Genomic DNA, 25929 nt, shown 5'->3' on the forward strand with positions numbered 1-25929 from the left:
ATGTCCCAAGAACATGTAAAACAGAGATACCTTTACTCCCACAGTTAGAATTCTCAGAAACCTCAGTCGAAACAACCACAAATACATGCAGAGGACCTAGATTGCTGCTTCAATCTCTGTGAGCTGCTATGAGCCATGTTTAGTTGATTCTGTCAGATATAATCTCTTCCTGTCCTTGATCCCTCTGGCTCATTAAATTTTTCTTCCCACTCTTCTCCAGTATTTCTTTGTAGTTTGAAGATTTCCTGTGTCCCGGGCTGCCTGCAATTGGGACAAATCTCTCCCACTCACATCCCCCAAGTAAACACAAAAGCTTATATTAATTATAACTGCTTGGCTATGGCTCAAGCTTTTTCCTGTCTAGCTCTTAGATCTTAAATTAGCCCATACCTATTAATCTATGTATCACCACATGTTCTTTGGCTTTACCTGCATCCCATTATATGTTGCTCTTTGGGCAGTTCAATGGCATCTCATCCTGCCTTTTTCCTTTCTTTCTCTTTCAATTTTCTGCCTGCCTGTAAGCTGCCTTGCCATAGGCCAAATGGCTTTATTTATGAGCCCTCAGAGCAACACAAATTCTCAGCATACAGGAAGACATTCCCCCATCATTTCCCCTTTTCTGTCAAAATGATAGGAAGATTTTAACTTTAACCTATTAAATTACATAAAACAAAACAGGTATCAACTAAGGATTACATTTATAGTTTGTTGTCTATTTGTATTTTATAAAATTAAAGAAAAAAATTTACTACCTATCCTTTATTTGTGAGTCTAAGGTTTCATATCTAACTTATCTTTTATCACAACCAAGGAAAATTATAACTATTTAGTCTTCAACTACATCAAAGACCCCAGAAGGATATAGTATTACCTAAGTAAACATGAAATGCATTGTAAGCAATTTCTAAAATTCTGGAAATGACAGAGACAGCTTGCTGTGGGATAATGCCTTCATACACTGGTTTAATAAAACACTGTTTGGCCAGTAGCCAGTCAGGAAGTATAGGCAGGATAAGCCTACAAGGAGAATTCTGGGAAAAGAATGGCTAAGCCAGCCTGTTGTCCAGGGAGCAGCATGTAATGGCACACAGGTAAAGCCACAGAATGTGTGACAACATATAGATTAACAAAAACAGGTTTAGTTTAAGTGTAAGAGCTAGTCAGTAGTTAGCCTGAGCTAATGGCTGACAAGTTTTAATTAATATAAGCATCTGAGTGTTTACTTGGGTCTGGTTGGCTGTGGACCAGGTGGGACACAGGAAAACTTCACTACAAATGGTGATCAATGCTTCTAGTTTTCACTTGAAACCTGAGAATATTTAATAAGCAATTCTAAATGGAGCCCAAACCAGGTTCCTGTTTCATGTCTCATGCGGGTGATGAGAAGCTGCAACATGCAGGCTTGAGCTACTCTATGACAGGTTTGTGGCCTGCAGGCTTGACCTATGCCATAGTACACACAGGTATCTATAAGCTGTACACTATGCTGAGTGGTTGATATAGCTTTTGCTTGTACAGAAAAAAAAATGTTTCTGTGCTACAAACTGCTGCTTTGATAGAGGCATAGACCCACTGCCTCCCAGAGTCTGGTGGTGAGCATGGTTCCCCCAAAGCTGATGGTAAACATAATTCTGCCATGTTGGAAAGCTGAGGTGGGCAGAGCCAATAGTCAAAGCTGCCATTTCAGTACTAGCCACTGCAGTTAAAAGCTAGATTCACAGTAAGTTAGATTCAGATTAAATAAACCTCTAAATGGTATACTGTGGGTGTAAAAATGTACATAGGCTTGAAAGAGAACAGAAAGGGAATATAGACAGTTATATAAAGAAATAGAAAGGTTTAAAAAATAAAGTCTTTAAAGAGAAAATAAAAGTATAAAAAATAAGCCATGTAAAGATGGATATTACACAGAGATTCTGGATTATATTGTCTTTGGGATTTTTAACTGCAGAGAGGCATTTGATAATAAAGGCTGATCAGCTAAACCCATATGTATATGTTAAAGGAATCTTGACTTCAAAATTTGGATCTAGTGATACATTGCTTTGAAAAGGAGGCTCTGCTTTTGTTTCCACAAAAAGCGAGAGGCTATTAATTTGTTCCAGGTTAAGATGGATCAGGATTGATGAGTCAAGACCCCCTGAAAGGTCTCCAATGACACCATGGCCCAGATCATGCAACATCCAATATCACCTTCAAGGCAGCTGGCTCAGGGAATACAGCATCACAGACTACTTCAGTCAGAACTTGACCATAATTCTTAATTTTCTCAAGATCCCCATAAAAATACAGTGCCCTCTATCAGCAGGAAGTAGCCTAGAAAACTATGCCCATATTCTCAAAAACTGGATTATAGATGTTTGTCTTTGTTTAGATTATTAGTTTCAAATTGTTATTAGTCATAGTCAATCTCTTTCTAAAAGAAGAAAGGGGGATATGATATAGAAATATAGGATATAGATATGATAGGATAAAAGGGTGGATTGTTGAACCTACTTTTAAAGAGCATCTTGCTTAAAATGTTTTACATTGGTATAGATTTTAGTTTACTGATATAAATTTAAAGTTAATTTTTTTCTGTATGTATATTTTTACTCTTGTTTAAGTTACTATGTTTATGTAACTCATTTAAATTGTAATGGATAATTACAAAGTACAGATTAATAATTAGTCTTCTCTGATAGTCAAACTTACAGTCATGTTAAATTTTCTAGGTTACATAGATATATTTCAATTAGGTACATAATCTTCAAACACTTCAAAGACCTACAGAATATGGCATTTAAAATATTTTAAAAACTTAGACTTTTCTGGACATGGAGACATGTCTGCTCCTGACAACACCAATCTACTTCAGAGAAGATAATGGGCATTGAAGAGACTCAGTATGGAGTTTGCTTTCTTTGTAGCAAAAGTTAGCCACTGAGCAAAAAGGTACCCTTGTGTCAACTGCTTGATAATATGTTGTATAAACTGGACATACAGAACCCATAGGAAAATTATCACTGAATTCGTCAAAACAAGACAAAATAGTCCTTCAGGTTCCTGCTTCACAGAAGAAACTGCCAGACATTCTGCAGGACACAGAGAGAAATGGCTGAGAGACTAGGCCTATGGGCTGAAGATAGATGTCCCAACACTACAGAGGAACTTCAGATGACTGTCCAAGCAGGCAGCTGTCTCTGTCATTTCTAGATTTTTGGAAGTTGCTTACAAAGTGCTTCTTGTTTACTTAGGTAATATTACATCCTTCTGAGGTCTTTGATGTAGTTGAAGACCAGATTGTTATAATTTTCCTAGGTTATGATAAAAGATAAATTAGATATGAAACTTTAGACTCACAAATAAAGGACAGATAGACTATATTCTTTAATTTTGACAGATACAAATAGACTGGATATTGTAACTGTAATTCTTGCTTGATAACTGTTTTGTTATATATAATTTTACTATGTTAAAGTTAAAACTTTCCTTTTTAATTAAACAGAAAAGGGGAAATGCTGTGGGATAATGCTTTTGTACACTGGTTTAATAAAACAATGATTGGCCAGTAGCTAGGCAGGAAGTATAGGTGGGATAAGGAGACAAGGAGAATTCTAGGAAGAGGAACGCTGAGTCAGCAGCTGCCAGCCTGCTGTCCAGGAAACAGTATGTAATGGCACACAGGTAAAGCCATGGGACACATGACAACATATAGATTAACAGAAATGGGCTGAGTTTAAGTGTAAAAGCTAGTCAGTAGTTAGCCTGAGCTAATGGCCAACCAGTTTTAGATAATATAAACCTCTCTGTGTTTACTTGGTTCTTAGTGTCTGTGGACCAGTTGGGACACAGGAAAAATTCACCTACAACAGCTGCCTGCCTGGACAGCTACCCAAAGTTTCTCTGTAACATTGGGGCATCCATCTTCAGCCCATTGGCTTAGTCTCTTAGTCATTGTTTTTTCCTGTGTCCTGTAGAATGTCTGGCAGTCTCCTCTGTGAAGCAGGAATCTGAAGGACCATCTCACCTCGCAAAGTTCTGTGGTCATGTTTCTATGGGTCCTGCTTGTCCAGTTGGTATAACATTTTGTCAAGCAGTCCATGCAAGAAACTGTTCTTGCCCAAATGGTTATTTTTGCCCAAAAAAAGGATGATTTGTTTTCTTGATTTTTTTTGTGTTCCTTATGTATTCTAGATATTAATGCTTTTTCTGATATACAGCACACATAGACTTTCTCCCATTCTATAGACTGACTTTTCAGTCAAATGACTGTTCCCTTTGCTGAAGAGATGTTTTTAGATTCAGGAGGGTCCTACTTGTCAACTGTTGTCTGTATTTCTTGAATGATCACTGTCTGTCACTTTTCCATTGCTGTAAAGAGATGTGATGACCAAAGCAACTCTTATAAAAGAAAACATTTAATTCAGGGCTTGCTTACAGTTTGACAGGGTTTTTTCATTATCATCATGGCAGAGAGTATGGTGGCCAGCATGGGGTTGAGAGCTGTATATCCTAATCCACATGCAGCAGGAAGAGGAAGAGAGCAGTGTGAAACCTCAAAGCCAAAATCTCTTCCAACAAGGCCACACCTACTCCAACAAGGCTACAGCTACTCCCAACAAGGCTACACCTCCTAATGGGATCCTGACAGTCATTATCTTGGGGATGAGCAGCAAATTTATGAGCCTATAGAGGCCAGTCTCATTCAAAGCAACTCAGTCCTAGTCCTGTGTGGTGAGTTCTTACTTACTTCTACATTATTTAGCATACTCCCTAAGGGAACATGTTCCATAACTTCCAGATTTTTCAGTTTCAGGTTTTACATTGAGTTATTTGAACATTTGGGAATTTACTTTTTTTTATTGGTGAGAGATGGGGGTCTAGTTTCATATTCTATATGTGTACATTCATTTTTTTAACATCATTTGTTGATGATACTGTCTTTCTTCTGTGTTCATGTGTTTGTCAATTTGAGTGTTTCCCTGTTTGTCAAGCAGTTGGCTCTAGTAGCTTTGACATAATCTGGGCATTCAGATCTTTTTCAATTATCTATGAGTTTTTCTCTGTTAATTTCAGACTGTTTGTTACTTTTGCTTTATTATATTACTTAAGATTAGTTATGGTAGTGCCTCCCAGAATTATTATTTTGGACTCAGTTTCCATATTAATATTTAACTTTTTGTAACTGTAAAGATGTTATCATTGTTTGGTTGAATGATCATGTTCACACTCAATCTGTTACCTAATGTGCATGTACAGCTTTTCTATACTTTAGTGTTGTCTTTGATTTACTTTTTAAGAATTTAAAAGAAATATTTTAAGGGTGATACAGATGAATCAGCAGATAAAGACACTTGAAATGAAGCCAGACACTCTGAGGTCAATGGCTGTGACCCACATGGTGAAAGGGGAGAGCTGACTCCAGAATATTGTTCTATACATATGTATGTGCTAGCATGCATGCATGCACACACACACAGCAGAAATAAATTGAAAGCAATAATAAATAAAGTTAAAAGAAACATTTTGTTGACCATTTATTAGTTCTCTGCTGACTATTTAATTTCTTCGTTAGTGGATTGTTTCAGTGATTTTTCATTAGAATAGAAAGATAAATTGGTGTATGATTGTCATGAATTATTTTTGGGGGGGGGAGAAAATCACTTCAAGCGTAAATAGACAGGACACTTTCAGTGGGAAAGACAGTTTGTTAATGAAAATCATAAGATAAAGATGGATTCTACTTTTACTACCATAACAAAGGCAGTTTACTTTTAGTAAATGACTTTCCTGAAAAATAAATGCCAGAGAAGATCCTGTGATTGGTGCAGATAGAAGAAGCCAGGTATGAAGGCTCCTAAGGACCTCCAGTAAAAATTGCTCAAAAGTTCCTACACACTTTCCTTCAACAAACAAAACCAAAACAGAGAATAAACAAACATTGAACAAACTTGAGAACAGCACTGAAATACAGTGGGATATTATGGAGACATTGAGTTACCCAAAGATGCAAATAGCCTTCCAAAGCAATGCATAGATCACCCTGTGTGGATTATTGCCATGAAACACTTGGCCACATTTCAACACTAGGAGGAAGCAGCTGGGCCCTAGGGAGGTAAAGGGTTTTTGTTACAGTCTGTATCACTGTGTGGATGGGTAACTATCCCCTTGCTGACAATGGTAAATGGCAGCATCTTCAGCCTCCATGCTGCTGATTGTGAGAGAGTAAGAGGTCCCAGATCCACTGCCACTGAAGCGAGCTGGGACTCCAGAAGCCAGGCTGGATGTGCTATAAATCAGGCGTTTAGGGGAGGATCCTGGCTTTTGCTGGTACCAGTGCAAGTAACTGGAGCTTACACTTGAGCTGGCACCACAGGTCATTGTGACCCTCTCCCCTTGAGAAGCAGCCATGGATGCTGGAGACTGGGTGAGAACAATCTCTCCATTGGACACTGTGAGCAGGGGAAGGCAATGAAAAGGAAGAGATATTAGTACACATAGAGATATAAAAATAAATTCATACCACCTGATATTCAGAAGAAAGAAATTGAAAAATGTTATCTTAGACTCAAGGTTCTCTAGGAAAAAAGAACTGTGGTTTCTGAGCTCAAATGTCCTTCCCTCTCGTACCTGTGACACTGAGTAGTAGGAGGCTGAAAATCTGCACCAGATAATCCATTGTGCTTTCTACACTCAGTCTCAGGCTAATTACTGCTCTTCTTATAAGTGCATCTCTTTAAAACAGCTGTGAACCATTTGTGGTTTCTGAGGATGAAGTATGCAAATAGCAAGATATAGTCTAGGCAGTTCTTGGCTTATAAATTCTGTGTTCCTCTAAGTATGGCAAACTTGGTTAATCTAGGAAAATACCTACTTATTTGTAGACATTATACTGATAAGGAAGGGAATTTCTGTTTTTCTTTCTCTCCTTCATGGTGCATACCTTTATCCTAGAGTTTTACCCATGTATCTCTGTGAAGACTGGCATAATTTGATCCACTCAGTGAGGCATGTTCTACTGAGTAATTGGAGGCATATTTCTTCCATGATAAAGCTCTGTTTTGTTTGTGTCTGTTTATAATGTTCTCAAAGAACTTTAATAGCCTTATCTGCTTCCTGTTTTCCTGGAAGTTGCTCAGCTGAGATCTAACTCACCCATTCCAGTCTAGTAAGATGACCATGCCCACAAAACACTTGGAAAACCAGCATCTAAGTGTGTGATCTGGAACCCACATTTGCTTTCTGACATATCTGCAATAGTTAAGGACCTACACCATCCTCTGGAGAACGGGGAAAAAAAATCTTCCATTGAAATGGATGGAAAGGCAGGTACCAATTTGATAGCAGCCATCATTTGCTCTGAACTTTATTCCATGCTGGATTTAAGAGAAGCCTGAGCTAGAGGTTGATGAAGATGCACTGATCTGAATAAACACCATTTCAATAAGTACCATATTCTGTTACTGTTTAGTGCATATCACATAGTTTGGGAATATCTGGCCACACTTTTTAAACAAACTACATTTTACTTATTAAATAGTGACAGCTCCTTGATCTGCAAATTCATGAATAACTTTGATCAAAAGTTTTACATTATCTTGCAGCAAATTTTAACTATGTTCTTATAAACCTTGAAGTTAACTAGAGCCCATAAGTCCTCCTGGGGATCTCTAGATCTTCCTTAGGAATGCCTCCCTTGTTCCTCTCTCAATATAAGACTTCTTCAATTCTGTATCCATGATAGGACAATTAATCTAGAGACTCTGTGAATAAAGCATTCTGAGAGATACTAACCTAAGAGCTGTTGAATTCAAATGAATTTTAAAGCACTCAATTCTATGTAAACAGTTGTTTTATCTTCAAGATAACCCATGATCTTGTCTTCCATATTTTGTGTTTAGTAGTTCAGTCTTATTTTTTCCTTCAGAAATAGAAATATTTCATATTTTTGTGAAGATAGATTTTGTATATCACTTGTAAGGGCACTGAAGCATCTTTAGTTTTATACAAACAAACAAATCAACACATTGGTCAATGAGCCTCATTGTGGATAAAGAAAGGATATCTCCAACATATCAATTGTAAATTTAGTGTTGGATATTCAAGAAACCACAGGGAGCATAATAATAATAATAACAATAACAATAACAATAATAATAATGATAATAATAATAGTAATAATACTATTTCATCTCTACTGAGGTCTAAAGACAGCCAATCTTTTAATCATTTTTAGATTTTCTATTTTATTGTGTGTGTTTTACCTGCATGCATTTATGTGCATAACATGAATGTTTGGTATCCAAGGAAGTGAAAAGAGGGCATCAAAACTCTACCCTGGGACAGAAGTTATGAATGGCTTAGGGCCACCATGTAAACATTGAGAATTGAACTGATGTCTTCTGAAAGAAAAACAAGCATACTTAACTTCTGGGTCATCACTTGATCCCCAGAGACATCCAATCATACTTTCATGGCAATTCACTTACCTCCAATAAGCTATGGTACTATGATTACAACAAATTGACAATAGAAATGAATCTTAATGAACCAGGGAAGACTGTAGCTAGAAGACAGAGTTCTGGAAGAGACTTGGTTCCCCCTTTTGAAAAGAGTGGACTTGTTATACCAGGTTCAGTGGGATGATGGTGAGTGTGGTCTGTACCATGAGGACTGTCAATGAACTAAGGAGAGACTTGGATCTCTTTAGGGGTGGCATGTGGATCAGAAGCCTGGGGACTTCTTGTTTTCTACTTTTACAGTGATTGTAGCTCTAAGGCAGGTGGTTTTGACTGAGTAGATAGATATGTGTTAGTGCTGCTCTCTACTGTTAAGATGGCCAAAATGAAGACAGGGATGAGTCAAAACTGTTTTGGAGTCTAAGTGATCAGTGATCAATGCCAAATACTAGTGTGCTTAGAAAAATAATGCCTTTTGAAAAGCCAAGACTCAGGCTATTCTTTCCTTCTGATGGTCAGAGACATAATGATAAATAATGTCCATATAGTCAGACACATGTACACATATACTCTTATTCATACCATCATGAAATAAATAGGAAAGTGTTAAACACAGGAGGAAAAGCGTCTAAAGTATATGAGATTTTATGAGCACATTTACTCCATATTCATAGATATTACATACTCCTTGTTTTGCGGTGAGGATACAAATAGCTAAAATAATGTAGAATTACTCATGGTAACAATGGTTTCAAATCACTTAATTAAAAAGCCATAATATATCCAATTGTAGAAAAACCTATTTAGTTTTAGAAGCTAAATGTCATAGTGTGATGACATTGTTTCCTCTTGTGATTATATAGCTGTCTTTGAGCTGTAGATTGCTGCTCCCGCTGAGAATCAAGGGAGAGTTATGACATCACACACTATGGTATAGAAAATGGTAAATACTTGGAACTTAAATCAGGTTTCTATTGAAAACGCATTATTTGGGATTCTTAAAAATGGAAAATGTTATGTAGCTGAACAACAGAATATAGCATCTATAAGTTGAATACTATGCAATCATAGATGACAGAAAAATATGGATTGTTGTGAGATAAATGTTGATGATTTTTATTGAAAATTACAAATAAGTTATTGTAGATTACAAAGCATCTTCATTCTATGATATTTTAGGATGGAGGAATGAATGAGTGAATAATTGCTCTGAAGGTATAAGGTCATGTGGATCATCTGTTCAAACCAGATGATAGATATCCTGGATTTAATTGGCACTCAATTCTTAGTAGCAAGGATAAGATAATGAAGAATAAAGTCATCCCTTAAGCTTTTCTGTTTCATTCCACAAACTTCTGGGCACTGAATTATCACATAAAAAAGAATCAAAACAGAAGGTCTCTGCTAAATATTTCTACCATTTCACTCTAACAGAACATGCTTTGTATAGCCCCTCCCTGAGATACTCCATGTAGTATAGCTGATATTTTTAAATACCCAGAAAGGAGACAGATTGTCAAAGTGATGATAGCCCACCATCAATACAGTTTTTTTTTTCAAATTGAAATATGGATTTCTTTCATTATTTTATTGGTAATCTTTGTCATCTCTTTGATTTTGAGTAGGGTGTAAGAATTTGTTTAGGTTTTTTAACAATAATTTTATATGTTGAAATTGTAATATAACCACATAATTTCACCACTTCCTTTTCCTCCCGTCAAATACCAACATGTTCCTTCCTTGCTCTTTCTCAGATTCATGGCCCATTTTTCCTTATTTTTCTGTAAATACAACCTTCTCAATCCATATAATATGTTACTTCTCTTTGAAACCTGTAGAGATCATTACAGAAAACCACCATTGATCAAAACGCAGAGATCAGGAGATCATGTGGTAACCAGTCCCAAATGATCCATCTACAACACAATTTCTGATCCTATAGCTCAGGGATCATTTCAAGGTGGGCAAGGGTCGAAGGAAAGAGAGCTTAGGGGAGTGGGAGATCCCAGCTGGATCAAGACCAGAGAGGGAGAACAATGAATAAAAGACCATGATAAATGAAGACCACATGAGAATAGGAAGAAGCAAAGTGCTAGAGAGGTCCACAGAAATCCACAAAGATACCCCACAATAGACTACTAGCAATGGTCGAGAGACAACCCTAACTGACCTACTCTGGTGACAGGATGGCCAAACACTCTAACTGTCGTGCTAGAAACCTCATCCAATGACTGAGGGAACCGGATGAAGAGATCCATGGCCAGGCCCCAGGTGGAGCTCCAGGAGTCCAATTGGCAAGAAAGAGGAGGGTTTATATGAGTGAGAATTGTTGAGACCAAGGTTGGAACAAACACAGGGGAGTCTTTGCCCTGGAGGAGATGGGAATGGGGGGTGGGCTGGGGGAAGGTGGCGGGCTGGGGGGGGCGGAGGGGGGAAGAGCAAGGGAATCCGTGGCTGATATGTAAAATTAAATTAAATTATAAAATAAAAAAAGAGTAATATATATTCATAGTGCAGAAAAAGATTGTTCCATGGGTCATTTCCACAGCGACAGTCCTATCTTCAACAAGGCCATACCCACTCCAACAAAGCCATACCTCCTAATAGTGTCACTCCCTTTGGGGGCCATTTTCTTTCAACCAACCACATTCTACTCCCTGGCCCCTAAATGCTTATATCCATATCATAATGCAAAGATGCATTCATTCCAAATTCAAAAGTCCCTATAGTCTATATCTGTCTCAAACTTATTCAAGCTTCTACTGAGATTCACAAAATATCTTAACTGTAATCCCCTATAAAATCAAAATCAGAAAGCAGGCCACATACTTGTAACATATAATGTCACAAGATATACATTACTATTCCAAGATGTAGGGAATGAATCATAGTGAGGAAAAGCAAGACTAAAACCAGCTGGGCAATTCCAGACTCTGCATCTTTATGTCTGATTTCAAAAGGCTCTTCAGATCTCCAACTCCTTTCAGCTTTGTTGACTGCAACACACTTCTTTCACTTTGGCTGGTTCCACTTCATGTTAGAAGCTCTACTGGGCAGGTATCCCATGAATCTAGTATGTCCAATATCTTTGGATCTCCAAGGCAAACCAAGGACACCCCTGACACATGACTGGCCTCAGCAACTTTACTTAGTCACAGAGGGAGATGCTATAACTTATTTCTTCTATCTTTGAATCTAAAGCAAGGACCACATGGGTGACTTTGCCAAATTCTACAGCTTGTGGGGGCTGGAACATGCCACACTTGTTCAATTACATCTTCACCAGCTTTCTGCTTTTGATGGTTTCCATCACTTGTGAAACTTGACTGACCTGAAATTTACAGACCAGGCTGGCCTCAAACTAAGAGGTCTTCCAGCCTCTGCCTTTGGAGTGCTGGCATTAAAGGTGTACACCACCACACTGGGCTCAAAGCTTTTCTTTAATTCCTTTTCAAATGTTGGAAGCAGCTGGATGGGATCTTGTCTTGAGTTCACCACTCTCTTTAATTCATTTCTTAGTCTGTTTTTCATCTTGAACAGAGGACTTAGCTCCATTCCACTTCTTAGTGTTTCTTTTCTCCTCACATTTTTCATTTTGTAATTTACCCTGCTCAGTTTGCTCCTTTTCTTTATAAATATTGATTAGGGTAACAACTAACAACCACATGACAGAATCTATTCTAGTCTGTTTTGAGAATTCCTACACCAATGGAATCCAAAACTCATTATTTTAGTCTCAGACAGACTCTTCGGACAAAAAGAAAAGTAGCTACATTCTTCACCAAAGTATCACAAGACCTGTCTCTAGGCCACACATTATTATATTTCTCCTCGAAACCTCATGAGCCAGATACCTACAGTTCAAATAACTCTCAGCACATGTATTTTTACTAGGATGGCCCATTAAGCATCACATAGTGCTCAACTGATTTTCCAATCCTCAGTCCCAAGGTCCGTATTCCTTCAAAGAAAAGCATGGGCAGGGCTATCACAGTAATACTTCAGTCCCTGATACCAAATTCTATCTTAATTATGGTTTCTAATGCTGTGAGAAGACAACATTACCTTGGCAACCCTTATAAAGGAAAATATTTAATGGAGTAACTTACAAGCCCATTATCATCATAGCCACATGCAGGCAGATATGGTACTATAGAATGAGCTATGAGTTCTATATCTTGATATGTAGGCAACAGGAAGTTGTCTGACCCACTGGGAGTGGCTTGAGCATATGTGAGACTGCAAAGCTTGCCTCCACAGTGACAGCCCTTCCTCCAACAAGGCCACACCCACTCCAACAAAGCCATACCTCCTAATAGTGCCACTACCTTTGGGGGACAGTTTCTTTCAAGTCACCACATGAAGCATAAACACTTGTAATCACAGCTCAAAAATTGAAAAATATGCACACAATATGTGTGAACTTTGAATACTACTTGATAAAAATGGGAAAATGATAACTTAGAATAAAAGAGAAAAAAACATGACGAGAGGAGGACAAAGTATACTGAAAGGGGAAATGAGAGGGAAAAAGAGAACAAAGATTGTTGCAGATAAAGTAAGAATAAACTAGGAAAGAGACAAAGAAAATAAAGAAACATATTGAAGACATGAAGGATGTATAAATATTCAAAGTTGATGTGCTGGAATCTTTATGTAGTTAAAGCATTGAAGAGGCAATGTAGGGGAGACTGTTCAGTTAAGGTAAAACTGGGCACTAGAGTGAAAGCTTATTTTTAAAATTTTTCTTTACTTTTGAGTTTTATACATATACACAACAAAATACTATATCTGCCCCCATTTCTTCCCTCTTTTACTATCCCTATAATACAACTACCCTCCCAAATTTCCTCACTCATTTTCTTTATAATTCATTAAGTCTAGTTAATGTTGTCCATATGTGCATGGAAGTGGAGCCATCTACTGGAGAATGGGAATTCTCCTAGTGGTCATATCCTCTACAAGAATGGTTCCTTCTTTACTAAAACTACCAACGCAATAACTGCTCAGTATAGAGTGAATCCTGGAGATTATCTCCCGCCACACATCTATGACAGTGTTTTGACTGCAATGATGTTGTGTAGGCCTTGTGCAGATAACCACTGCTACCATGACATCATACATCATAATTGCAATAGCCATGTCATGTCCAGAAGATAGCACTTCACGGCACTGCTCCCATTTTCTGGCTTTTACATTTGTTCTCTCCCTACTCCATGACAGTGTCTGAGCCTTGGGGTAGGGGTTTAATTTAGATGTCTCATTTTTACCTGAGCACTCAGATTCTTGTTCTGGTCATTATTCTAACTAGTCACATATGTTTTGACTAACTTCTGTCCAATACAAAAAGGAGCTTCACTGACCAAAGTAGACAAGACACAGACACCTACAGACCTGGACAGTTGTATATTTACATGTATATAATCTTTCCCCTTATCAAGGACTCTTCACATTTTAAAATGCTTTCACACCATAGAAAAAGAGTGTTTTATACAGCTGCAGTACTTCATTACTGGATTCATGACAACTTGAATTATTCATGTCCTGTGTCCAAAGTGTATACTGTATTCATCAATAAGGTCTTACTATCAATCTAAGAACAATAGCAATAGCCTTTGTTTTTCTGAAGGTCCCCATGTTCTGAGACATTTTATGATTAAGATAGATTCTGTAAGGTACACATAAAGCAGAGTGAGATGCTCTGGTACCCACCTGGCACCTTCTATGAAAGAAAACTCAGAAAACTGTTTACCCATTTCTAGATTCCTTTGAGATATATTATTGACCATTTGATATTAGATAACCGACTGGTGTGTATGTGAGGGAGTCTTCTCCCACTCTCAGAATTCCTCCAGTTACCCACAGTTATTTATCTAGGATGGATTCCTCTCATGATTTCTCAGTTCTACAATTTGTATGTCTGCTGGAGTCATCTTTGCTCAGGTCTTGTTTAGGCAAGACCTCATTTTAACTCATGGATACAACCTCCCTGACATTTCTAGGAGACACAATCTCAGAGAAAACTTTTGGTTCCTCTGGCTCTTATAATCTTTCTATCCACTCTCAATAATCCCTGAGTTCAGTTAGCATATGATCTCCTGATCTCTGCAGGTTGATGATTTGTAGTTTTCTCTAATAGTCTCTATCTGTACCAAAGAGAACTTACATATTTTATGGGCAACATTATAAGGATTAAGCAGGTTATATTTATGTATTTAGAAATATAAGGAAAAAAAGACCATAAATCTAAGAAAGAGCAACGGGGGTACTTGGGGTGTTTGGAGAGGAGTAAAAGGAAATGGTGAAATTTTGTGGTTATATTATAATTTCAAAATATAAAAGTTATTATAAAAGAACTCAACCTAATTTCTACATCCTAGTCAAAATCAAAGAGATGACCAAAAATTACCAATAAAAGAATAAAAAACGTTCATATTTCAATATGAAAAAATTCAGTATTGATTATGAGCCATAATTCCTTTGGCAATCTGTCTCCCTTCTGTGTATCCAAGAATATCAGCTATACTTGATTGAGATTCTCAGGGAGGGCTATACAAAGCATGTTCAGTTGGAGTTGAAATGGTATAGACACAAAGAAGAAATCTGTTTCCATTCTTCTTCATGTGACAATTCAGTGCCCAGAAGTCCATGGAACAAAACAGTAAAGCTTACAGGAGGACTGTCTTCCTCATTATCTCATCCTAGCTTCTAAGAATTTTGTGCCAATTAAATCCAGGATGTGATCTGGTTTAAACAGTTGATCCACACTGCCTTACATTTTCAGAACAATTATTCACTCATCTATTCATCCATCCTTGAATATCTTAGAATGAAGAATATACAAGCTACAATAACTCGTATGTCATTTTCAATAAAACTCATCATGGTTATCTCACAACAACACATGTATTGCTCTCCTCTATGATTTCATTGTCCTTAACTTACTGATGCTACATTCTGTGGTTCAGCTAAGTAATATTTTGCATGTATAAGGCTTCCAAAATAATGCATTTTCAGTAGAAACTTGATTTCAAATTCCAAGTTTTTACATATTCAATACAGTGGCATGTGGTATCACAGCTGTTACTTGATTCTGAGTAGCAGGAGGAATCTGCAATTCAAAGGCAGCCACTTGATCAAAAGAGGAAACACATACATCAAAGTGTGCCATCCTTCTAAAACTACGTAGGATGTTCTACAATTGCATATATTATGGCTTTCCATTAAATGACTTGGTACCCTTGTTACCATAAGTAATTTCTACATTACTTTAGCTATTTGTAACGTCACTGTAACATAGGGAGTGTGTAGTATCTATGAATATGGACTTAATGTGCTCTTAAAAACACATATACTTTAGAAATGTTTTCCCTGTGTTTAATAATTTCCCACTGATGTGTCTTTTATTCATGATGGTATGAATTGGAGTATATGTGTACATGTGCCTGACTATGTGGACATTATTCATCATTATGCTTCTAACCACCAGAAGGAAAGGCTAGCCCCAATCTTGGCTTTTCAAAGGCATCTTTTGTAAGAAGAGTTGTATTTGGTACTGATAACTGTGAATGAAGCTTTTCCCCTAGACTCCAAAATAGATATTACCCAACTCTGTCTTCATTTTTGCCATCTTAACAGTAGAGAGCAGCATTAACACATATCTACTCAGTTAATATCACTAGCTTTAGAGCTGCAATCACTTTAACACTAGAAAACAAGAAGTCTCCACAATTTTGGTCCACTTGGTACCCAGAAAGATCTCTAAGTCTCTTTTTAGTTCCTTGACAGTTGTCACAGTACTGACCACACCCACCATTATCCCACTGAACCTGGTGTAACTAGAAGAGGGAACCAAGCCTCTTCCAGAATTGTCTTCTAGCAATAGTCTTCCCAGATTCAGTAGGATTCATTTCTACTGGAAGTTTGTTGTAGTCATAGTACCAAAGCTTATTGGAGGTAAGAGAATTGCCATGAAGGTATGATTGGATGTCTCTGGAGATCAGAAGTGACTCAGTGGTTAAGTATGTTATTGCTCTTACAGAAGACCTAGGTTTAATTGCTAATATTCACATAGCAGCCTACATCCATACATAACTCTAGTTCTATGGTATCTGAAGACCACTTTTGACTTGCTTGGGTCCCAAATATTCATATTATATACATACACATATGCATGCACAGACCACAGAATAAAATACATAAATCTAAAAAAGATTAAAAGATTGGCTGTCCTTCAATCTCAGTAGAGACAAAGGTATTATTTTTATGATCTTTGTGATTTCATGAGTATCCATCACTAATATTAGAGCTGGCATGATGGAGATATCCTTTTCTTAATGCACAATGAGGCTCATGGACTAATGTGCTGATTTGTTTGTTTTATATAGCAGTGAGGATGATTTAGTGCCTTTACTGGTGAAATATAAAAACTGTCCTCACAAATATAGTGGAAGATCTTTCCTTATGAAGGAACAAGAGTAAGACTAACAACTAACTACTAAACAGAAACAATGAAGGACAGGACTATTATTTTTCTTGAAGGAAGAGTAGGCATTTACAGAGAATTAAATGCTAAGAAAAGAATACGTTATATTTTATTTGAGTTTAGCAATTCTTAGGTCAGCATTTCTCAATATGTGTATATACTCACAGTCAGTTATTTTTCCTAATCATTATTACCCTATGGAAGAAGTCCTTTGTGAAGAGAGAAATAAGGGACTTATTCATAAGGAAGATCTAGAGAAATTCCCATGCTGCCTCATGGGCTCCATTTACATTAAATTATAGGAACTAATTGAAATTTGCTGTAAAATAAAGTAAGTTTTAATCAAACTTATACATGAAATTTACAGATTCAGGAGCTGTCACTCCTTAATAATTCAAAGGAAATTTATTTGAAAAGTGTCCTCACATTTTCTCAGATAATAATATAACATGTGTTAAAGAGAAACAGAGCATGGTGCATATTGAGAATGGTGGTTATTCAGATGAATGCATCTCTATGAACATCCAGCCCAGGCTTCTTAAATCAAACATGGGGTAGAGTCCTGAAAAAATGATCATTGCTACAAAATTGGTTTCTGTGTTTCCATTCATTTCATTGGGAGATTTTATCTATTCTCCTGAGGATGGAGTAGGTGCTTGACTATAGCAGAAATATCACTGAGTACCCCTGGGTTCCAGAAAACACACTTAGATGTTGGTTTTCGAGGTGGATTGTGTGCATGATCATCTGATTAGACAAGAATGACTGAGTGATGTATCTGCTGAGCAGGTTCCAGGAAAACAGAAAGCAGATAAGGCTTCTAAAACTTCTCTGAGAATGTTATAACCAGGCATTCTGAACAAGGCTTTATCATAGAAGAAATATGCATGAAATTACTAAGTAGAATATGCCTTTCTGAGTGGATCAAATTAAACCCATCTTCACAGAGATTGGGTAAAACTTGAGGTTAGAGGTATACACCATGAATGAGAATAAGAAAAAAATGATATTTTCTTTCTTATCACTGTAATGTCTACAGATAAGTAGATATTTTCCTGAATTAACCAGGTTTTCCATGGTAAAAAGACCACAGGGTTTTATAAGCCAAAAACTACCTAGACTATATCTTGCTATTTGCATACTTCATTCTCAGAAACCACAAATGGCTCATGGTTGTTTTAAAGAGATGTACTTATGAGAAGAGCAGTAATTAACCCAAAGCTGAGATTAGAAATCACAATGGTTTTTCAGGTGCAGATTTTCAGCTTCCTGCTCATCTGTGTCACAGGTAGGACAGGGGAGGGGATTTGAGCTCAGAATTCATAATCCTTTTCCGTGGGGAAGCTTGAGTCTAAGATAAATTTTTTCACTTGGTTTCTTCTGAATATCAGGTGATATGAAGTTATTTTTGTATTTCTATCACTACTAACATCTCTTTCTTTTTATTGCTTTTTCTTGATCATAGTGTCCAGTGCAAAAATTGTGCTCACCCAGTCTCCAGCATCCATGGCTGCATCTCAAGGGAAGAAAGTCACTATGACCTGTAGTGCCAGCTCAAGTATGAGCTCCAGTTACTTGAACTGGTACCAGAAGAAGCCAGGAGCCTCTCCCAAACTCCTGATTTATAGAACATCCAGCCTGGCTTCTGGAGTCCCAGCTCGCTTCAGTGGCAGTGGGTCTGGGACCTCTTACTCTCTCACAATCAGCAGCATGGAAGCTGAAGATGCTGCCACATATTACTGTCAGTATTGGAGTGGTGAACAAGTCTCACAGTGATACAAACTAGAACAAAAACCCTTTTCCTCCCTAGGGCCCAGCTGCTTCCTCCTAGAAATGAAATGTGGCCGAAGGTTTGATGACAGTAATCCACACAGGGTGCTTTACGCATTGCTTCACAAGGCCAGTTGCATGTTTGGGTAACTTACTGTCTCCAGGATATCCCACTGTACTTCAGTGCTGATCTCAAGTTTGTCCAGTGTTTTTTATTCTCTGTTTTGATTCTGTTTGTTGAAGGATAGTGTAGCAGGCACTTCTCAGCTATTTTACTGGAGGTCTTCAGGAGCCTTACACCTTGTTTCATCTACCTTACCCTGATCTCAGGATCTCCTTTGGGAGTTTGCTCTTCTTCAGGACAGTCATTTATGAAAAATAAACTGTCTCTGTCATCCTACTAAAAGTAGGATCCATCTTTCTCTGTCTTCTGATTTTCATTAACAGGTCTTTTTTTTCCCACTCAAAGTATGCTGTTAATTTATGCTTGGAATGATTTTCTCTACCAAAAAAAATGATTCATGACAGTCATATATTGTATTACCTTTCAATTTTCATGACAAATCACAGAAACAATCCACTAAAAAGAAACTAAAAAGGCAATAGAGAACTAACAAATAATCATTAAAATGATTTCCTTTAAATTTATTTATTAATTAATGTTTATTTGTGGTGTGTGAATGTGTGTGTGTGTGTGTGTGTGTGTGTGTGTGTGTGTGTGTGTGTGTGTGTGTATAAAAGTCAGAGAACAACATTCTGGAGTCAGTTCTCACCTTTCACCATGTGGGCCACAGGGATTGAGTTCAGATTGTCTGGATTCTTGGCAAGTGTCTTTGCCTGCTGAGCAATATCTACCACCCTTGATTTTTTTCTTTTAGATTCTGAGAAAATAAATCAAAGACAACACTAAAGTATACAAAAACTGTACATGCTCATTGGTTAGCAGAACTGATTCGTGAAAAAGACCATTCTACCCCAAACAACTTGTAGATACAATGAAGCCATGATCAACATCTTCATGGATAGAAAAAAGTTTCAGTATTCATATGGAAACTGAGTATAAAAGAATAATGGTGGGAGGCACTACCATAACTAATCTTAAGTAATAACACAGAGCTAGAATAATAAACAGCATGAAATTAACACAGAAAAATTCATGAATAATTGAAACAGATCTGAATACCCAGATTATGTCAAAGCAACTAGAGCCAACTGCTTAAAATACATGGAAACAATCAAACTCACAGACAAATGAAAATCGAAAGAAAGACAGTATCACCAACAAATGATATTGGGAAAAATGAATGTACACAAATAGATATGAAACAAGACCCCATCTCTCATCAATACAAAAATAATCTCCCGAATGTTCAAATAGCTCAATGTAAAACCTGAAACTGAAATATCTGAAATGTATACAATATGTTATGTTAGGGAGTACACTAAAGCATGTGGAAGTAGTTAAGAACATGCTACACAGGAGTGGGACTGTGGTGCTTTGAATGAGATTGGCCCATATAGGCTCATGTATTTGCTGCTTATTCCCAAGTTAATGTCAGGGTTGTGTTAGGAGGTGTGACCCTGTTGAAATAGGTGTGGCCTTGTTGGAGGAGGCATATGATTAGAGTTTGGCTTTGAGGTTTCAAAAGCCCATGCTAGGCCCACTGCTCTCTCTCTCTCTCTCTCTCTCTCTCTCTCTCTCTCTCTCTCTCTCTCTCCTGCATGTGGATTAGGATATACAGCTCTCAGCCCCATGCTTGCAACCATACTCCCTGCCATGATGATAATGGAAAAACCCTATGAAACTGTAAGCAAGCCCTAAATTAAATGTTTTCTTTTATAAGAGTTGCCTTGGTCTTCATGTCTCTTTACAGCAATGGAAAAAAGACAGTGATCATTCAAGAAATATGGCCAACAACTGACAAGTAGGACCTCCTGAATCTAAAAAAGCTTCTGTTCAAAAAGAGACAACAGTCATTTGGTTGAAATTCAATCCACAGAATGGGAGAAAGTCTTTGTGTGCTATGTATCTGGCAGATGATTAATATCTAGAATACATAAAGAACTCAAAAAATATCAACAAAACAAATCACCCAATAAATGAGCTATAGATATGAAGGAGTTAATGGAAAAATACTATCAGAAAAACAAACAAAATATAATACATTAAATTAAAATTAGTCTGAAGGGATATACTCTGCATAGCTAAAGAAAGCTATTCCTAAACAGCATTTCTAAACCCCAGTAACAGGGGTAAATAAATCATAAAGATTTGTTGATCAGAGACGACCCAGGGGTTACCTGTTAGAGAGTCCTGTCATTCTTCTCGTTTGCCCACCAGAACTGGATAATAAGACCATGTTTCTGATGACATCATGTACTTCTGATGCACAATAGAGAAATCACAGTAAACTACATGCTTCTTGCATGCTGTGTAGCTTTCATAGTACCATAAAATGTTGTGATGTTTGCTGGGGGAGAGAAGGCATTGATGGTCTTACCCTTTCAGGAATCCTATCATCCCATAGTCTAACCTAACAAACATGATGCATGTACATGTACAGTAGGCACACTACTATTATACAACTAAATTGATTGGATTGGAGGATCTCTCCAGAGGAGGGAATCCATGCCTAGTACCTTAAACATGGGAAAAAAACTGGAATGGAGATAAATCACAGGCTCTAACTGGTAATTGATACTGTTATTATAGTGGATTTGTTGTGGGAATCATAATGGAATATGGCCCCTGACACCAATGAGAGTAGAGGACAGGAAATGTTACCCATGGACCAAAGCCAGGCTGGCTCCTGAAAGGCTGTGATTTGATGTCTAGTTTATATTCTCATTTTATACTCTGAAACCACAAGGTGGAGGGAGCAATCAAGCAAGACTTTACAGAAGCATGCATGGCAATCAGTAGGTTGTTTAGGGCAACAATCTATTGTTACAGGTATTTCTACAGGTCATGCTGTTCCAGGTAGCAAATGAAGTCATGCTTGGAAAATTTGTAGTACAAGCAGTTCTACTAAATACATCAATAAATTGTTGTCAATACTTGGTCTTTTTTTGCATTGTTATACTTCAAAATTACAAGTGTCAAACTCCCCCCTAAATATGTATGTTTATATACATAGATAAGTGCTGCATTCAGTTAATCAGAAATGCTTCTTTAAAGGGACTTGTGATGACTACAGATTATAGATTCCCAAAATGATATGACTAAGTGACCGGAGACTACTAAGCCTTTAATAAGTCATTTATGCCATTCTCTCTACTGCTTAGAAAGACAGGGCCAAGAAATGGGAAGAAAGTCTGTGAAACTTCATTTTCTGTGCAAGACACAGTAATTACAGTCACACCCATCAGGGGAAGAGTGCACTGGGTCTGCTCAAGAACGGACTTGACATCTGTGAATCTTGGATTGAGGAGGGGACCTGGACTTTTGCACTCACTGCTGAATCATGTGAAAGGGGAAAAAAGGCATTGTCTTTAGTTGCATACACACTCATAACCCCAATCCTATGTCCACAGATATGTGCCTGAGGAAAACAATTGGCAAAAAAAATGTCATCAAACTGCAAACAGACTGACTTGGATTTAGGAAGGAGCTTGATAGGGGTGGGTGGAGATGACAGAAGATGTGGGAGGAGAATATTAAGAACACATTATATACATATAAAATTGTCAAACATATTGATCAATTATTTTCTTTAAATAAGTGAAAATAAAAATGAACAAAAGAAACCAAAATGCCCAAACCTGTGGAAAACATTGAAATAAATGCAAAGTGTAAATAGTTTAAAAAAAATTATGTGTATGGGTGTTCTGCCAGCATGTACCCCTCATGAGTGCCTAATGCATGCGGAGGCCAGTAGAAAGCTTTTGATAATAAGACAAAGAAGAAAAATTTACAGTTTTTTAGGATAGGCCCCCAACTTTCATCACAGGTGCTTAGAATCCAGATTGTGCTCCACCAACCAGCAACTGTCAAATCTCACTTTGTTCCTTGGGATTCTTTGTCACCTTCTTAAGCCATTTTACTGAAATTTGGCTATATGAGAAGACTCCACATATGCCAAGTACACAATGTGATGAGTTTAGAGGACAATGTACAAATTCATGAAGCCAACACTACAGTCAGTGCTGGAATCCAGACCTTAGTTCCAAAGGTTCCCTGTGCTCATATTCATTCTGCTGCTCCCTTACTTATTCATTTTCCTAATCAAACAATAACTCTACTTTTAATTCAAAGATAATATTCATTGAGTCCAAAGATGGTGATGATGGATTTGTGTATCTATTCACCCCTAAAGCAGTGTAGTTTGGGGCAGTGTGGGTTCATAGATTACATACAACCAAGATTATCCAGTTAATAGTAAAGTTATATAAATCAGCCAAAGTTCCTTTGTGAATTTACCTTGAGTGGCTTTATTTCTAAGCCACCATCATGGAATTCAAATTTACAGTTCTAGTCAAGTCATCATTTAAAAATGCTTCCACATTTTTCTTTTATTCATTTAGCTCACTTTGTTTTATTCACTAAGAAAACCTCAGCCTTATTTCTTAACAAGAGAAAAGCCTTGGGCAATAAAATCCCCAGTACTAACCCATGGATCTCCTGGTGCACACTGTAGCCAGACACAGGAGCCACTTTCCCAGTACTCCATCTTCTGTGTCATGTAAATATCTTGTCAGCCTGTAGGCAGTGCCTTATCATTGGAACCTACTCAGAGAATTCTGACTGTTCATCTACCAGTCTGTGTGCACCACTGTCTTGTTGTGTACTGTATATGTTTTGATTCAACAGAAATGTGTAAAACCTCCCATTCTACCTCAGAATAATCACTAAGTCCAGCAAGTACAGAGACGTAACTGCACAGATACTCCTCCATCCCATGAAGTTCATATCTCTGGACATTAACCGGTCATTCACTGGAAAACTGCTGCTTTTTGGTACTCTAATACAATTTTATATGTATAGAATGTCATCAAGAATAGGCTATGAAGATGAGAAAATTCTTATGTACACTGAGAAAATTCTTACTGCCTACATTTAGATACATTACTCATATTACCAAGTAAATTAAGATGTCCATTGCATATTCTAGGGTCCAATGCCAAAACTACTACTTCCATCAAAAACTGAGCACTGTTAGTCCAATAAAACTCTCAGCATGGGTAAGTCTACCATTCTCGGTATTGGCCGAGGTAGCAAATACTTAAGTTCACAAACTCGTCTAGTAGCACTGCAAGGCTGAAAGCTACGTTTATTTCACAGAAGTGCTATTGATTTGTGTTTTATGAGGATGGCAAAATATTGCTCTAAAATAGCCACCAGTAGTATTGTGACTCTTTTGGAATTTCACATAATACAGACTTTACCAAGGCATTATACTTACTTAAAAAAATACTCTAGGTTGCTTAATGGTTCAAACAAAATGTTGCGTATTCAAAAATTAAACCTGATGAATTGTTCTCTCCTGATTTAGGCTGAATCATAATCAAGTCTGTGAGATAATGTGACACATCAATCAATGTTATGTCCTAGATATGAAATGCCTACTCAGCACTCTGAGTAATTCTCAATGATAATATATGCAAGATATAATATACATATATATAAAGTCTGGAAGAAGATAAAGGGACATTTTAACATCTAGTCCTCTAATATTCTTCTTTAATGGGACATGCCTATGGAATTTACATTCTGTACAACCCCATAAAGGAAGTAAGTTTATGACATCTGAGGCCTTGCACTTATTTAATTAATCAAGTTAAAATTACACAATATCATCCTCATGGTATATTTTGGGATTCTTTATGGAATGCTCTGATAATCAAATATTTAACAACATTTAGTGTGAGAAACAGCAAGGGATTCCACCTAATTATTCACCAAGAGAAAGAATATGAGGTGCTCTGATTTCGGACAGTTGCAACTTTATCAAAGAACTGAATTAGATGGTTCACACTGCAGAAGAGGAAGGATTGTAGGAGCCAGAGAAGTCAAGGACACAAAGAGAACACATCACACAGAATCAACTAATCAGGGCTCATAGTGACTCACAGAGACTCAAGCAGCAATCCGAGAGCCTGCATGAGTCTGCTAGATCATCTACATTTATAATGTGGTTGTTACATTGAGGTTTTTGTGGGAATCCTAACTGTGAGAGTGGGTGTGTCTCTGACTGCTTTGCCTGCTCTCAGGACCTTTCTCCTCCTACTGGATTGTCTTGTCCAGCCTTAATGCATGGGTTTGTGCCTAGTCCTTTGCATCTTGTTATGCCATGCTCAGATGATATCCCTGGGAGGACTCCTTTTTTTCTCAAAGAAAACAAAGGAGCAGTGGATCTAGGAGAGATTGGAGGGATGAGAGGGGAATGGGAGATGTGGAAAGGGGGAAAACTGAGGTTGGGTTATATGGTAGGAGAGATAAATAAAAATTAAAAAATAAAATTAAAACAAATGAGCTCAGGATCATTTATGTAAGATTCAAGTCACAGAAAACTTGTAGATGGCAGAATAACCCCCAAATCCACAATGTTTCCCCATCACATTGTAGTAAATATTTTATTTCTCTATGTATGTTATACATCCTAATTATATGAACAATTTAGATAGTTTAATGCATTTTTATTGTTCTCATAGATGAAAGTCTCTGCACCATAAAACCAGTTTGTGAAAAATAAATAAATAAATTGTAAATCAGTAATGATATTAAAGGTCCTGTGACCAGCATGAGGAGGACAATATTTATCCTGGTATTTTAGTTAATGATCAGCTCTTGACTAATTTATTTTAACATTTCCATGAGTCCAACTTGGTAGACAAACTTCTCTCTACTTGACTACATAATATATTATAATACTACCCTTCTTATTTGAGAGAGATATTTCATGGAGATCTTAGACAGTGATGATCAAGCCCATACTGATTCAAATGAGTCTGCCCACCAGAGACTAATTTCCCTCTTTTTGCTTAGAGTATTTAACATAGGTCTCAAAAAATGTTATATTGTATATCTGCCTTTTTGGCACTCACACTCAACCCATCTCTTGAATTTAAGCAGTTCAAAGCAGATTATTCTCTATTATATTTTTATATACTGGGGCATTGTAAAGAATATATTCAACAGTGACAAAATTCGAAATTTCCCTTCTGAAGTAAGGTCAAAATCTGGGGGGTATCCTTTATCACATACATCTTCCTTCTCATTTTCTTGGTATC

General features: G+C 37.2%; 2 gene segments (V, D, J or C); one reads left to right on the plus strand and one right to left on the minus strand.

Annotated features, from left to right (window-relative positions):
* Positions 1-6126: 6126 nt before the first annotated feature.
* Positions 6127-6664, minus strand: LOC131906379 (Ig kappa chain V-IV region S107B-like). The segment is given in 2 exon segments: positions 6127-6437; positions 6616-6664. Coding segments are annotated over 2 exon segments (360 nt in total).
* An 11504-nt stretch (positions 6665-18168) lies between these two features.
* Positions 18169-18705, plus strand: LOC131906380 (Ig kappa chain V-IV region S107B-like). The segment is given in 2 exon segments: positions 18169-18217; positions 18395-18705. Coding segments are annotated over 2 exon segments (360 nt in total).
* Positions 18706-25929: the final 7224 nt, after the last annotated feature.

This window comes from Peromyscus eremicus, chromosome 3 (assembly GCF_949786415.1).
Source record: "Peromyscus eremicus chromosome 3, PerEre_H2_v1, whole genome shotgun sequence".
In the NCBI taxonomy this organism is placed as follows: domain Eukaryota; kingdom Metazoa; phylum Chordata; class Mammalia; order Rodentia; family Cricetidae; genus Peromyscus; species Peromyscus eremicus.